At 48.1% G+C, this 17038-nt stretch overlaps 1 protein-coding gene across 5 annotated transcripts in view; it reads right to left on the reverse strand.

Annotated features, from left to right (window-relative positions):
• Positions 1-11648, reverse strand: part of LOC308486303 (uncharacterized protein) — a 100868-nt gene extending 89220 nt beyond the window's left edge. For 3 of the 5 annotated variants that reach the window (XR_013991016.1, XR_013991017.1, XR_013991018.1), the window contains exon 1: positions 10639-10732. Coding sequence is in view for 2 of the 5 variants with exons in the window: in XM_081023018.1 (XP_080879144.1) it covers positions 10639-10890; positions 11311-11458 (400 nt within the window). In the remaining 3 variants the exon portion in view is untranslated. Of the gene's footprint in view, positions 1-10638; positions 10891-11310 lie in introns of those variants that run through there. The other 2 variants (XM_081023018.1, XM_081023019.1) reach the window with 2 other exon arrangements.
• Between the last annotated feature and the right edge of the window lie 5390 nt (positions 11649-17038).

The following is a 17038-nucleotide window of genomic DNA, read 5'->3' on the forward strand; positions in this document are numbered from 1 at the left end:
CCCTTGGTGCCCACCCTGCACTCAGCTCTCACCTGTGGCTTCCAGAAGCTGTCAGCATGCAACAGGGGTTCAAGCAAAGGCTTCTACCAGCCGGCTAAACCAGGTGAGGAAAGCTGATGGATCTCAAATCGTTGATGGGCTGGGTGGGGAATTCTGCTGCATCTGAAGTCAAGCCCTGGTGGATGGAGTGGAGGAGAACAACCGTGAATCCCACAGTCCTGAAGGCAGATTCTGCCCGTGCGGAAGAGGAAAGAGAAGGGCAGGTGGGGCATGTCCACCTGGAGGCTTGTTATCTAGTCCCAGGATTACTCTGACTTTGAATTATAGATAAATTACAGTATTGAAATGCGCCTGCTCCCACTTCATATTCTGATATTACTCTACTCTGCTTGTCTGTTTCTTACTTGAGTGCTGTTTTGGTTTGCTAAGTCAGGGTTTTACTGTGAGTTACATTTTTGCTATTTTTTGGGTCCTGTCATGCTTATCTGTCTTCAGTAATAAATTTCTCAGCTGATTTTTTCCCCCTGCCTCTGTGTGTTTTCTCCTACTCTGCTATCTATACATCGATCATTATGGAGGAGCAAGATCTGCAACCTCAAGCCCTCATCAGCCTCGGCCCTGTGGACCTGACGGAGCATCTTTACCCCAATCGTTCAGTCCGGACAGGGAGGTCCGCCTCCGAGAGTCTTCTGCTGGTTCCCTTGCAGTTAGAAGTGAAGTTCCAGGGAACCAGGCAGAGGGCTTCCTGCCCCATGGAATGCCCTCCCTTCAGAGGGCTAGGAAACAGGCAACTATCTGACATTTAGAAGACAGCTGTATCAGGAGGTTTTTAATTTTTGGATATTTTACTGTCTTGTATATGTACTGTAGGGACGCGAGTAGCGTTGTGGGTTAAACCCCAGAACTTAGGACTTGCTGATCAGAAGGTTGGCGGTTCAAATCCCTGCGACAGGGTGAGCTCCCGTTGCTTGGTCCCTGCTCCTGCCAACCTAGCAGTTCGAAAGCACATCAAAGAGCAAGTAGATAAATAGGTACCGCTCTGGCGGGAAGGTAAACGGCGTTTCCGTGCTCTGCTCTGATTCGCCAGAAGCGCTTAGTTCTGCTGGCCACACGACCCGGAAGCTGTACGCCGGCTCCCTCGGCCAATAAAGCGAGATGAGTGCCGCAACCCCAGAGTTTCCCGCAACTGGACCTTCCGGTCAGGGGTCCCTTTACCTTTACCTATATGTACTGTAAGCTGCCCAGAGTGGCTTGGGGAAGATACTAATAGTATAACATCTAGAGTGGTGCCTCGGGTTACAGGCGCTTCAGGTTACAGACTCTGCTAACCCAGAAATAGTACCTTGGGTTAAGAACTTTGCTTCAGGATGAGAACAGAAATCCTGCTCTGGTGTGTAGGGATATTGCGGAGTGGACAGTGGGGTCCGGAGGGAGACACTTTCCACCAGCAGGCAGCCACAATCTGCCTGCACGCGTGACCTTGGGGTGCAGGGCAACCCCCCCCCCGACAAGCCACAGCTGTCTGTACATCGTTCCACCTCTGCCTGACCTTTTGCGATCTCAGCAGTTTGCGGTGTCCTGTCTGTAACCCTTTTCCATGAGACGTTTGTCTCCATTCATCATACATTGAGCAAGGGGGAAATGACGCTGTGGAACAGGTGCCAAAATAACTTTGTACCACCCCACGATTTTGGGACGGAAGATGTAAAGGTCACAGCCCAAAAATGTATTTGCCTGGCTTGCATACTTGTGTCAATAAAAGGAGGCTCCACAGGAATGGCAGTAGCTCGCTTCAGCCCACCTGTGCCCAGCTCACATGATGATCAACACCTGTCTTGGGCAGCAGGAGGCCCCATTAGCTAAAGTGGTGCTTCAGGTTAAGAACAGTTTCAGATTAAGAACAGAGCTGCAGAACGAATTCAGTTCTTAACCCGAGGTACCACTGTACTATTATTATCATCTTGTGATTTTTTGTAGTTATTTTGGAATTCGTACTGCAATATCAGCTTACGAAATGTTATGGGTGGAGAAAATCACAGGGTTGCCATAAACTATAATCCCACCCACAAACTCTCATTCACACACAGTCTGTAAATTTGGGGAGGTCACACACCTCACCTGTACTAATACTGGCAGTCTTTGGCCTGCACAGGCACACCCGGGGTGTAGAGCCTCCAGCCCCAGGCACTGTCTATCATGAAAATGGGTCCTTTGACTGGGAAGATTCATGCAGTCACTGTCATCGGATGATGATGGGTTGTATCTCAGCTTGTCAGTCACTCTGACACTGCCTACAGAGAATAAGAGGAACAGAAATGCTTTTGAGGTGCAACTTCTGTATCAATCCTGAGAGCCATTCCATGGACTCTGCACCCCTGTTTCTGATGACAGGTGTACATTATCCTCATCCTCAGTGGAAAAGACAATAAAGATGGAAGCCTGAGAGAGAGGAAAAGGTTTCTGGCTGCTTCCTGGGTGGGATTTCGGAAACCAAGAGCCACTTCTGAGAAGGCCTCCCCCCTCCCCTCTTCTTCTCGGGATTTCCTCTCCTCTCCATGGGACCAGTGGTTGGACTGGGCAGAATCGCTGTGTCTGGACAGGGCAGGGGCTTATGGGGTGTGGAGAGGATGGAGATTGCAGGATGGAAGTGTGGGGGGACAGAACCCCCACTTTCCAGGGATCCCTCTCTGGTCGCCTTGAAGGGGGGCATTCCTGGGCGGGAGGGAGAAGCCAAGGCGGCCCCTCCGGAGATTCCCCAAGGAAGGCACGATGGAGACCCCCCCAAGAGTGGTCTTCCTATCTCCCCCCCTGCCAATGCTGCCCTTCCTCCCCCCCCAAGTCCTTGACCCCCTCCCTCTCTCCCGGAGTCTCCCCTGCATCCGGAGGCTTCCTTGGCACCACTCCCCCCACGTCCTGCGCCCCCATCTCTCCAGCCGGAGGGGCCCCCCAAGACGAGCCGGGGAGGGACAGGGGGGTCTCTATCCCTCGTGCCCGTTAACCCTTTCGTGGCCCACCTCTCTCTGCGCGGAGCCCCTAGCGCTCCGGTTATTCCCAGCGGGCGCCACGATGGAGACTTCTCCCCAAAGACTGGTCTTCCTATCTCCCCCCCCCCCGCTGCCCTTCTCTGACCCAGGGATGCTCCCCTCCCTCCCCCCATTCCTCGACCCCCTCCCTCTCTCCCGGAGTCTCCCCTGCACCCAAAGGCCCCCTTGGCTCGGGTCACCCCTCGCCCTGCGCGCCACACCTCTCCATTCCCGGCCCCCCCGACAGGAGCAAGGGAGGGACAGGGGGGTCTCTATCCAGGCGCCTCCCTCACACCTTAACCCTTTCCTGACCCGTTTCTCCGCGCCCCAGGGAGTCCTCGTGGGTGGGCGCCCCATCTCCGCCCCTTCGCAGCACGCGTGCCGGGATCCAGGCCCCACGGAAGGCGCTTGGGGGAGCTGGAGGGGTCTCTGGGTCCTTTTCTCCCCTCTCCCCCCCCCCCGGACCCCTTTACCTCTTTGTCCTCGCTCCGATTCTCATTTCCTTCCTGCAACATCCACGTTGGGCGGGGATCCTCCTCTTCCCGTCCTCCTCCCCCCCCCCCCCCAAGATACGCCGCAGAGCGGCAATCCGGAGTGGACGCTCCACTTGCGGGAGAAGCAGGCAGGTTGGGAGGGGGGCTCCCCCCTCATTTCCGGAGCGAAGCAGGATTGGAGGAGGAGGAGGAGGAGGAGGAGGAGGAGGAGCAATGTATTAGGGGTGTGATTTGGGATTGTGTGGGCGGGATGAGAGAAGGATGTGCCGGGAGGGGAGGGAAAGTGTGGAGCGGGGGGGGGGGGGAGGAGAGGAAATCCCCCCCCCGGTCTTCCTTCTGGGGATCAGGAGAAGGGGGAGGGGCTGATCCCGACAATCCAACAGCGAAGTCACAAAATGAGTTCTGCATTTAAATCAGATCAGACTCCGAGTTCGTGTTTTGGCATCATGACAAGTCTGTCTGTCCGTCGGGATGCCTGAGGATTCCTGCTCGCTGCCTTTTCCTGGCCAGCCTGAGAGATCACTGGAAAGGGAGGATTTCTTGACTCCAGAATCCATCACCGCAGACCCGTTTCATCCAGGCCTAGAGATCTGCTCTTTGGACAAGTCTGTTTGGATCATGGGGATCATCAATGGATCATATCGATCATCCAGGATGTCGTACCCATCTCACGGGGGGGGGCTCAGGATGAATCTCCTGCCACGTGACTGGGGGAGTCTGGGGGCTGACGGGGGTCAGACAGGGCTGCTGTTTTGCTCTCCTTACTATTTCAGCTCAGGTTTTACTGAAATGGGTGGATTCATTGAGGAAACGGGGCTATGCGAAAGCATCCGTTGCAAAGAGGCAAATGTGTATACTTTGTTACCACCCAGTGAGTTGTGTTGCAAAGGCCATTTGCAGAAAGGCTCCTATTGTATCACCTGCGGCTACATGCCAGAGTTTGGGTGTTTTGTGGAAATGTGTCTCTATAAATGCACTTATCCCTGTGCATTTATAAAGACATTAAATCCCATGAGATGTGCAAACTGGCTTCTCTTGGAAGCACCACTCTGCAGCCCTGCCTGATGCATGCTTACTTAGGAGTAACCCCTACGCGGTTTAAAGGGATTTGCTGTTCCATCTGATGCACGCTTACTCAGAAGTAAGTCCCCATAGTCGCCTTTGGCTGGACTTGACCAGGGGTCCTTTACCTTGGGTAACAGGGGCCAGGAGGGGCCAGCCCCAGCCCCTGCTGGCTGGTCACATCTTCCACGCCAAGAAACTGGGCAGAGCCTTTAGGAGCCTCTGGCTGAACCTGCTGCTCTTCTCCCTGGCACCGCCATCTCCATGCAGGTGCCCCCTAGGCAGGTTGGCCTGCAGTTCCCCTCAGTGCAGGCCAGCACGATGCCTGCACTCAGAACACCTGGAGGGGAGGGCACTGGCTGAAGTCTGGGAGCCCTCGGTGCCAATGCGCAGGTGCTTTGCTTTTACTTAGCCTGGCGGACATCAACACAGCACCCTACAGGGGGGTGTCTCTTGTTCAGATGCCCTCCCTGGGGAAGAGTCGTTGGCCACAGGAAAGTGTGCCAGGAGGGGCCATTGAGAGGGCAGTACAGCACAGCCAGTGGGGAGAGTGCCTTCCTTGGGTGGGGTGGGGGGAGCTTGGATGGCCCCCTGCCTGTGATGCTTAGCAGAGATTACTACTATGCTGGGGGTTCAACTAGATGACTCAGGAGGGCCCTCCCTACTTTACAGTTAGAAGCCCCCGCACTGCCCCCTCCACACCACCCAGATGGGACTCTCTTGTCCAACCCCACAAGGCCATTCCTCTGTCTGGACGGGGAGGGGGAGATAAGGTTCGCCAGCACTGCAGCCCCTAACTTTCAAGCTGGGGCAGAGATGCAGATGCTCCAGGGTCTGGGCTGGCCACAGGCACCCATGGGCGTGGAGGTTGAGCCTTTCTTTGGGAGGGGGGTGTTACAGAAAAATCTAGGTGCGAGGCTGCTCAGTCCCCCAGCTCGTCGGGCTGGCCCTGCGGGTCCCTGTGGAATAAAGGGAGGAGTCCAGCCAACCGGAGCAAATAAAGAGAGATTGCAAGGAGAGAGATTGCAAGGAGCTCCAAAGGGACTTCTCCAAACGGGGTGAATGGGCCGAAAATACGGTTCATTGTCAATGAGACTAAAGTGATGCATGTTGGGACAAAAAAACCCTATGCCCATTAATATCATGTACAGGCTCATGGGTCTGAATTGGATTTCTCTGTGTGCTCTGGGAGACCAGGGGAGAGGGGAGCTGGTCACAGCAGGAGGGGGAGTCTCCCTGGATGCTTCAGCAGCCGGCCTCCTCTGGGTCTCCTGGCCCCCTCCTCTCCTCCCTCCAAGCCTGAACTGCTCTCTGCCCCAGCCTCTTCCCGCTCACCAAACCCTGTTTCCTCCTCAGCTTGCAACACCTCCCCTCCCGTTCCGCTCCCTTTCCTCCCTCTTTCTGCTCACTGCCATCCCCCCACCAGTCCCCAGGATCTGAGCCTTCTTCCCTTGTGGGTCCCCCAGCTTGTGCCCCCCCCCTGCACCCAGCTGTTCCATGACAGCAAAAGCAGAAACAGCAGTAAAATCAGTATGATAGCAGTATGAACTGTGGGCCTCTGGTAGGAAAACTCCCTAGCAGCATGACTGAATAAAAACTTCTGGGAGTATGGAAAAATACTACCTTCCCCAAACCCCAGAATAAGGAGGAGCTCTGGGGTTGCCCCATGGGGTTCAAGAGTGAAGATGGGCCCATCAGGAGACTTCCCTGGTCCATGGAGCCCCTCCGTTCCCCTCTTGCAATTAGGCTTGGGGGGAAATCACCCATTAACTTACAGTATTATCAGTTTTCTTCAGAATGTTTAGGAGGCAGGGATGAATTTCTGGTGAAGAATCAGTGCTTGGAGATCATGCGGTGGGGGGATGACAGAGTTTGGTGCAAAAACCGTCTTGCATGCTTGAGTAGAGCAACTCCAGGGCATGGGCCAAGTAGCAGCAGGGTAGGGGCCACGTGCAGAGCAAGTCCCACACTGAGGTCAAAAACACACAGAGAGGCAGCAGGACTTCTTCAGTAATAGTTTACTGAGCTTTCAAAGCATACAGTTCTCACTGGGTCCCCAGTGAGGCACAAAACGTAGCTCCTGAGAGCAAATCCAGTTTCAGCAGTAAAAAAAATACAGCACACAGGATATCCAAGTCAGGCACACAAACCGGCAGAAGGGAGCAAGGGAGGAAAGAGGCTGGAAGGACACAGGGCAATGGAGGTGTGTCTTTCGCTTCCTGTCGTCTGGGAGGGAAGTCAGGAACTCAGCATCTGCAGGGGCTTCATGAATAAAAGCTTTCTGACGGCTGCTTCCAGGCAAATGAGCATCCCAGAAACACACTCTGTGATCTGTGGGGTGTTGCCATATCAATTGTTTTTGAAAAGTTATCACAATGTGGTCTAGAAACCGGTATAGGATGAGATTAATAGATCGCCCAGCCCTAATCCTCACTCACCACCAGAAATCCAGATTCCCCCTCACTATCAAAAGGTACCTTACATATAAAATTATACTCACTAGAGTGAGACGTTACCTTCATTGTTTCATTACTATACAATTTTACATATAAAGAGCAGAACCTCAAATACATGACATGCTTTTAAGATGGATTTCCTGCTGAGTTGAGTTCATTGCTGTGAACAAAAGAGTGGACTCTGAAAGGAACATGTCCCACACTCCATACATCTAAATGGGTTCTCCCCTCTGAGTCCTTAGATGTTCCTTAAACACTCCATTATCACTAAAGCACTTTCTGCAATCTTTCCCTTTAAACAGCTTCTCCTCTTTGAGGGTTGATGGGTTTGTAGGGTGTCAACTGTTAAAGTTCTCCCTGTCCATGAGTCTGTGGATGTAGGACTTCCACTAGGACTGAACCTCTGTCTACTTGACATTTATAGGGTTTCTCTCATGTGGGAGTTTGTTGATGTAAATCAAGGGCTCCAATCGGACTGAAGCTCCTTCCAAACTCCATACATTTAAATGGTTTCTTCCCTGTGTGTCTGCTGAGGTTTTCTAAGGTATCCCCTTTTACTGAAGCTTTTTCCGCACTTCATGCATTTAAATGGTTTCTCCCCTGTGTGAGTCAGATGATGTCTTCTAAGGCTTGCATTGAAACTGAAGCTCTTTGTATTGATGGAAGAGATTCATAAAGACCAAGCGGGCTTTCTCCCGGGAAGACACTTGTCTGATAATTTGAGGAACGTAATTGATATTTTGGAAAAACTAGAAGTGAATATAAACACTAAAGCAGTTCTGATATTTGTGGATGCGGAGAAAGCTTTTGACAACATCTCTTGGAGTTTCATGAAGAAGAATGGAGTTTCATGAAGAAGAACCTACAGGGGATGGGGGTAGGCCAAGGTTTTGAAAATGGTATAGGTGCAATATACTCTGAACAAAAGGCTAAATTAATTGTAAATAATGTGGTGACGGAAGAATTTACGATAGAAAAAGGGACACGACAGGGGTGCCCAATCTCCCCACTGCTTTTCATATCGGTCCTGGAGGTTCTGCTGAATATGATTAGAAGGGACCGGTTGGCTAAAGGTATACAGGTCGGAGCCAAACAGTACAAACTGAGAGCATTTGCAGATGACTTAGTATTGACGTTACAGGAGCCAGAATCTAGTACTAAAAGGGTTTTAGAATTAATTCAAGAATTTGGTCAAGTGGCAGGATTTAAACTGAACAAGCTAAAAACTAAGGTTTTAGAGAAAAATTTAACACCGATTGAAAGAGAGAGGTTTCAGAATGAGACAGGCCTGACTGTGGTTAAGAAAGTGAAATACTTGGGGATTAATATGACAGCCAAAAATGGGAACTTATTCAAAGATAATTATGAAACATGTTGGACAGAAGTGAAAAAAGATTTAGAAATTTGGTCAAATTTGAATCTTTCACTGTTGGGTCGTATTGCTGTGATAAAAATGAATCTATTGCCTAGAATGTTGTTTTTGTTTCAGACATTGCAAATTGTGGACAAGATGGACTGTTACAAGAAGTGGCAGAGAGAGATCTCTAGATTTGTCTGGCAGGGCAAGAAGCCCAGAATAAAATTTAAGATATTAACTGATGCAATGGAAAGGGGTGGATTTGCCCTGCCAGACTTTAAACTTTACTATGAATCAGCAGCTTTTTGCTGGTTGAAAGAATGGCTACTTCTTGAAAATACAGACATTTTGGATCTAGAAGGCTTTAACAATGTATTTGGATGGCATGCATATTTATGGTATGATAAGGTCAAAGCACATAAAGCATTCAAAAATCATATTGTCAGGAAAGCATTGTTTAATGTCTGGATAAGATACAAGGATTTATTGGAAAATAAAACCCCAAGGTGGTTGTCACCGATGGAAGCGAAAGCTCTGAAAAGGCTCATTATGGAGGCCAAATGGCCGAAATATTGGGAAATTTTGGAACAAGAAGGAGATAGACTGAAACTGCAGTGTTTTGAGAAATTAAAAAACAAAGTGCGAGACTGGCTTCATTATTATCAGATAATGGAGGCATATAATTTGGATAAGAAAATTGGCTTCCAGGTGGAAAAATCAAAATTAGAAACAGAACTGTTAGAACCCAAAACTAAGATTTTGTCAAAGATGTATAACTTGCTGTTGAAATGGAATACTCAGGATGAAACGGTGAAATCTGCTATGATTAAATGGGCATAAGATGTTGGACATAATATTATGTTTGCTGACTGGGAACAGTTATGGACCACGGGTATGAAGTTTACGGCATGTAATGCCCTAAGAGAGAATATTATGAAAATGATATACAGGTGGTACATGACCCCAGTCAAGCTTGCAAAAATTTATCATTTGCCCGATAATAAATGCTGGAAAGAAACTGAAGGTACATTCTTTCACCTTTGCTGGACGTGCCCAAGGATTAAGGCCTTCTGGGAAATGCTATATAATGAACTGAAAAAGGTATTTAAATATACCTTCTTGAAGAAACCAGAGGCCTTTCTTCTGGGCATTGTCGGCCAATTGGTGTCAAAGAAGGACAGAACTTTTTTTATGTACGCTACAACAGCAGCAAGAATACTCATTGCAAAGTATTGGAAGACACAAGACCTACCCACCAGGGAAGAATGGCAGATGAAGCTGATGGACTACATGGAACTGGCGGAAATGACTGGCAGAATTCGAGACCAGGGAGAAGAGTCGGTGGAAGAAGATTGGAAGAAATTTAAAGACTATCTACAGAAATATTGTAAAATTAATGAATGATAGAATGATGTTGGATAGCAATTAAGGGTTCCCAGCTGTAATGCTTTAAGAGAATATGAAAAAAGGGTTATAAATGGGTTAAAATCTAATGGTAAGGATTTGCTGAACCAATGAATTGAAGCGGAATACAAAAAAGGGAGGTATGAGGAGGTCCGGGAAATAAGCTAAAGGAAAATAAGTAATAGAAAATAGGTGTGTTTTTAACTGTTTTTATTTTGTATTTTTCTTTTTCTTTTTCATTTTTACTGTAATAGTTCAAAAAATCCTAATAAATATTATATATAAAAAAAGAAACTGAAGCTCTTTCCGCATTCAATGCATTCTTATGGTTTCTCCCCTGTGTGTGAATCCGTTGATGTGTTTTAAGGTTTCCATTTCGACTGAAGCTCTTTCCGCACTCCCTACATTTAAAAGGTTTCTCCCCTGTGTGAATCCGTTGATGTGTTTTAAGGTTTCCATTTCGACTGAAGCTATTTCCACACTCAATGCATTTAAATGGTTTCACCCTTTATGAGTCCGTTGATGTTTTCTAAGGTTTCCAATCTGACTGAAGCTCTTTCCACACTCCATACATTTATATGGTTTCTCCCCTGTGTGAGTCTGGTGATGTTTATTGAGGTGTTCACTCCGACTGAAGCTCTTTCCACACTCCATGCATTTATATGGTTTCTCCCCTGTGTGAGTCTGGTGATGTTTATTGAGGTATCCACTCCGACTGAAGCTCTTTCCACACTCCATACATTGAAATGGTTTCTCCCCTGTGTGAGTCCGATGATGCATTTTGCACTGCCCACTATGAATGAAGCTCTTTCCACACTCCATACATTTATATGGTTTTTCACCAGTGTGACTTCGCTGGTGTAATTTAAGTTCTGCATTCTGCCTGAAGCTCTTCCCACACTCCATGCATTTAAAAGGTTTTTCACCCGTGTGAATCCGTAGGTGTGACCTTAACTGTCCACTCTGACTGAAGCTCTTTCCACACTCCATACATTGAAATGGTTTCTCCCCTGTGTGAATCCGTTGATGTTTTCTAAGGTCTCCACTCAGTCTGAAGCTCTTTCCGCACTCTATACATTCATATGGTTTCTCCCCTGTGTGAATCCGTTGATGTTTTCTAAGGCCTCCACTATCACTGAAGCTCTTTCCACACCCTATACATTTATATGGTTTCTCCCCTGTGTGAATCCGTTGATGTTTTCTAAGGTCTCCACTATCACTAAAGCTCTTTCCGCACTCTATACATTTATATGGTTTCTCCCCTGTGTGAGTCCGTTGATGTATTCTAAGGCCTCCGCTATCACTAAAGCTCTTTTCACACTCCATACATTTATATGGTTTCTCCCCTGTGTGAGTCCGTTGATGTATTCTAAGGTTTCCACTATCACTAAAGCTCTTTCCGCACTCCCTACATTTAAAAGGTTTCTCCCCTGTATGCGTCCGTTGATGCTTATTGCGGTTTCCAATCTGACTGAAGCTCTTTCCACACTCCATACATTTATATGGTTTTTCACCAGTGTGACTTCGCTGGTGTAATTTAAGTTCTCCATTCTGTCTGAAGCTCTTCCCACACTCCATGCATTTAAAAAGTTTTTCACCCGTGTGAATCCGTAGATGTGAACCTAAGTGGCAACTCTGACGGAAGCTCTTCCCGCACTCCATGCATTTAAATGGTTTTTCCCCTGTGTGAGTCCGCTGATGTATATTGAGGAATCCTCTCTGACTGAAGTTCTTCCACACTCCCTGCACTGTAATCCTTTCTTGTCCATGTAAATCCGCTGATGTGTTCTAAGTTTTCGACTATCAGCGAAACTTTCCCCACACTCCATGCTTTTTAATGTTTTCTCCTCTCGGAGTCATGAACAGGCCCTCTCTTTCTCTGGTCCATCGTTCCTTTGGACATTCCCCATCCTCTGCATCATAATCCTGCATCCACCTCTAGATCTTTATGAATCACCTGCACAGTCTCATTGGCCACAAGAGGTCCATGTGGACCATTTTGGGAGGCCCAGGTCTACATCTTCTCCAGGGACTGTGGTCTGGGTCAGTCAGAGAACTAGTGACAAGGCTTGGTGCTTGGGGTCAGCTGAATGGGTGCTCAGGGAAACTCCTGTTCTTGGAGATGGACCTCCATCTACATGCCTCACATTGCATGGCGACAGCAGGAGAAGCAGAAGAAAAGCAGCTGGCACATCGGAATCCAAGACCCCCACTGCTCCTTATAATAATGATGGGCTGCCTGATCTCGAGCCCATCCTAAAGTGACACTGAAAAAGCTGCATATTAAAGGCAAATGGATAACTGTACTAGTGAAAACTTCAACCTTGAATATGTAGTGTTGAATTATCAATCAATTTCCTTTATTCGACCGATAGTCAGAAATAAAACATTACACAATAATTATAAACTATAACATCATGGGGGTACATAAATAAGGTAGGGCCACAGTACTAGACCTCTCACAAATAACCCACATCAAGGCTTTCAGTTAAACGTTTCCGACGCTTGAGTGCCAGGAAAAGAAATTTAGCCACTGACAAAGTTCTTTTCCCAGAAGACTTATTTAGCAGATATGCTGTCTGCTTTCCTCTTTGTCGGGAACTGAGCTGGGGTAAGTATGGAGTTATAAGATACTGTCTTAAATCGTTGTAGATGGGACAGCTCAGTAAAATGTGCTCTGTGGATTCTACCTCACCCAATGCACAGTGGCATAATCTCTGGTCATATGGGACTCCTCCATATCTTCCCTTCAGAACTGCCGAGTCAAGAACATTCAGCCTAGCCGCAGTAAATAGTCTGCGGTATTCCACGTAGTGGATATCCGCCAGGTAGCGAGCTGGAGCAGCCCGATACAACTGCTCCCCCAGAAACAACCCAGGTTTCACACAGGCTATGTCCTCCTGTCTGGGAATATCCCTTAATCTTTGAGCGATCACTGCCTTTGCGTGGCTATACGTCATGGACTCAATATAAAGGGAGGACAACCTGCACTTCCTCCACTATCTCCCCTTCCCATGGAGATTTAAAGTTATCCCTCAGAATCAAGGGGGCCAAACCCACCGGTCTGAAACAGAGCTTGAGCCATAGCCATAACTTCGCTTTCAGGGCCACATACCTAAAGGCTTGACAACCGGTTTCCAGTCTCATGATCGCACCTGCCACAGAGGGGGGGATCCTGAGTATGGCCCTGAGGAATTGGGTTTGGATAGATTCCAATTTTTCAAAATCCCTACGTGAGCCCAAGGCAATGCCCACCAGCAGAAGAGGGAGGACTTTCATTTTAAAGAGTCGTAAGGCAACTTTGACAGTTTGTGCCTGTTTCTTGGAGTACAGGGTTCTAATCACCAGGGCTGCTTTGGATGCGTTCGAGGCTATGTATTCTCTGTGCGCCAGGAAGGACCTATTTGATCTTACAACCTGACCCAGGTATTTGAAGCAACCGACCTGCTCTAAAGGAATACCATTAATTGACCATAAATTAGGTTTCAGTCGAGCAGCAAAGACCATTATTTTGGTCTTGGCATAATTTAGTTGGAGCTCGTGTTGGATCTCATATTCATGAAGAGCTCGAAGCATCCTCCTTAACCCGATGGGGGAGGTAGCTAATAGGGCGGCATCGTCCGCATACAGTAGGACATTCAAGGCTCGTCCTGCCAGTTTTGGTGGATGGAAATCAGCATTTGCCATATGCACCACTAGCGAATTAATATAGAAATTAAACAGAGCAGGGGCAAGCAAACAGCCCTGTCTTACCCCCCTAGTGGTGGCAACCGGATTGGAGACTAGCCCCTTACTATCTATCCTAATCCTCAGGAGGGTATTTGTATGCAAATTAATAATCAGCAGGAGAAGGCGGCGGTCGATAGATGTCACTGCCAATTTTGTCCATAGCTGGTTCCTGGGAATTAGATCAAAGGCCTGCTAAAAGTCTATAAAGGCGGCGTGGAGGGCTTTTAGGCCATTGCCAGCGTACTTGGTGGCCAAGTGATTTAGGATTAAGATTTGGTCTGTTGTTGATCTTCCGGGGCGGAAACCCGCCTGTTCCTCTGCAATGATATTGTTGCTTTCCATCCAGGTCATTAATTTGTTAACTTGAATAGATCTTCCCGATAACATTTAACAGGCTAATTGGTCTAAAATTGGCCGGGTCTGTGCGCGGCCCTTTCTTGTGAATTAACACAATCAGTGCAGAGTTCCAGCTTGGAGGAAATTGTGCTGTTTTGTTTATATAAGTAAAAAGAGCTGCTAGGGGTGGACACCACCAATCCTTATTGGCTTTAATAACATCTATGGAAATAAGATCGTCTCCGGGTGCCTTGCCCGCCTCAAATTGGCCTATAAGTGTTTCCACTTCAGAGCAGGTGACGGGATCCCACTCTGGCAAGGGGGCCAAATCTAACCTTCCTCCGCTGGCTGCGTGAGCTGCATATAAATCGGAGAAGAAGCTTTCCCAGGTGTCAGCTGAAATTTGGGGTTCTATCCTTGACAACGGTCTACCCAGGTATTGAGAAATTTGGTGCCAAAAGGAGGAGGGATTTCTATTTTCTGCAGCTTTTAGAAGGTTCTTCCAATCATTTCTTTCTGCCGCAAGCTTCTTTTCCTTTAATAGTGCTTTATACCTTCTCTTGAGGTTCATAAGGTGACTGCTAGGTGCGGGGTCATTTGATGCCCTATATGCCAAGAATTCATTATATAGGTTGTTCTTGAAGTGCCTACATTCCTCATCAAACCACTTTTTATGAGAGAAATGGTTACTATTCATTACCGGGGTCTTAGCCACGAAGGTTTTAGCAGTTCTACTAAATTGTCATATAATGGCAGTGGCTCAACTGCCTGGCTAAGGGAGTCCCTTGTCTCTTGCAGTTGGTCAGACCAAAGGAGTTCATTTATCCGTTGAGCCATATTGTCGGTCCATTTTAAGGCAGTGGGCCTCATCTGAAGCTGGTTATTTGTAATAGGCACACAGGAATAGGTAGCCAATTATCCATCCAGGGTCAGAGAGAGTTCTAATGGAAAATGGTCACTTTCCAGCCTCGCTACCACCCTAAAGTTGGGAATTTTGGGAATTAGGTCTACTGATGTCCAAATAAAGTCTATGGTATGGTAGAGGCTCGGGAGCCTGACCAGAAAGTAAATTCGGCAGGGTAATCAGAACTGAGAGCTCCGTTTAGAGGTGAAAATTAAGAGCCATCAAAGTTTGTCTACATTTAAAACCTGCGTATGTAGCAACACTGTCTTTAAAGTTCCTGAGTAAAAGGTCTGAGGTTAAAATGGGTAGTGAGGGATATTTATTATATTTAGCAAATAATGATTTATCAGAGTGAGACAATCGGCCGTTGAAATCTCCTGCAACTAGGAAGGTGGCTTCAGGGTATTTCTCTAGGAGAGTTTCAAGAGTCAGTTGAATTCCCCTCCATCTTTGGTCCACCAGGTTTTTCTTATAGATTGGGTGCAAATAAACATTAATCACCACGAACACTTCCTCCGCTGTTTGTAGCTTTACACCCAGCATGGATGACGACTGGATGTCGATTTGTTCCACCTGCAGATTTAAGGCCAAAGAAACTAAGATAGGCAACCCACCTTGTGGTCTGCCAGGTGATAGTAAATTCTGTTGTGCATTCAGGTAGAAGCCCTTATACCCTGATAGGGAGAAGCCCTCACAAGCCCAGGTCTCTTGCAGCAAAAGAATACGACTGCCTTTTATGTAGGCGACAAAGGATGGATCCGTCAGCTTAGGTTTAATGCCAGCTACATTCCAGGATAAGAAAGTAAGTAATCTCCTGGTCACCCCTTCGAGTCATGCTGGGCCTTGCGGAACCAGCACGGCAGAATCCACCTGGGAATGCATGCGGCGAGGGGGGGCAATAGGCTGGAAGAAGGAAGTAATTGTAGCTTGTTTACGAGGCAATTTCCGAGCACCACTTACCGCAGCAGCAGCCATGGATTGAGGCTTAATTATTGGTAGCTGCAGAGATGGATTCTGGTGCACGGGAGTATCACTTAACGACAGGTCCATAGACTCTACATTTAAAGTATGCTCTAAGATTGAGGGGGGTGGGCCTTTTGGATCTGGGGTTGCTGTGGGGAACATGCAGTGTAAGGCAGGTGGGAGGCATCCTTTTCGGTTTGCCTCCAAAAGAGCATTCAGTCTTGCCACAGCTTCCGAGTTTGACCAGAGGGTTGTCGAATCTTCCACTGTATCCTGGCTTGACATCCCGAGGCCGTGTACAGCCAGGTTGCAGATCAGAGGTCGTTAAAACAGGTACCACTTGACGTGCTTTCGAACTGCTTGATTGGCAGGAGCAGGGACCGAGTAATGGGAGCTCACCGCATCACGGGGATTCGAACCGCCGACCTTCTGATTGGCAAGTCCTACGCTCTGTGGTTTAACCCACAGCGCCACCCGGATCCCGTATTTACATCATACGGCACTGTAAAAGTATTCAAAATATTTGTTTTTCGAAGAAAAGACCACAATGTATCATGTGGCCCCTTCAAAGCTAATGAAAGTCTTGTGGCTGGAGCTTTTGGGGGTGCAGGACCAGGAAAGCTCCTGCTACCATGATCCTTCCAATGGGGATTCAGGCCTCATCATGGGACTGAAATTGCCCTGGTTGTGCTGGTTGATGATCTCCAACGGGCCAGAGGCTGAGGGGGAAGCTCTTTCCTGGTTCTGCTGGATCTCTCAGCGGCCTTGAAGACCTTTGGCCATGGTATCCTTCTGGACCCTCTAGGGGAGCTGGGGGCCCTGTTATGCAGTGGTTCCCCTCCTTCCTCCTGGGCCATGTCCAGAGAGTGGTGTTCAGACCCCTGGATGCTTACTTGTGGGGTGCCTCAGGACTCCATTCTCTCCCCCATGCTTTTTACTATCTATATGCAGCCACTGGGAGAGATCATCAGGGGGTTTGGGCTGGGTGTTCACCAGTATGTGGATGATGCCCAGCTCTTCCTCTCTTTTAAATTGGAACTAGTGAAGATGGTGAATGCCCTGTGTGTCTGTTTGGAGGTGGTTGGAGGATGGATGGCGGCCAACACATTGAGGTTGAATCCTGACAGGTCAGAAATACTGTCCCTGGGGGAGGGTGGGGGCACTCCTGGTCCTGATGGGGTAACTGTGCCCCAGAAGGACCAGGTGTGCAGCCTGGGGGTCACCGCCTTCTGGGATCCATTTGTGAACAGAATGTGTGAGTAAACTCTTTTTATACTTTTATAGAAGACTGTGTCGTGTCTTATCTTTTT

The sequence above is a fragment of the Podarcis pityusensis genome (assembly GCF_964106645.2).
Source record: "Podarcis pityusensis genome assembly, chromosome: 10".
NCBI lineage: Eukaryota > Metazoa > Chordata > Lepidosauria > Squamata > Lacertidae > Podarcis > Podarcis pityusensis.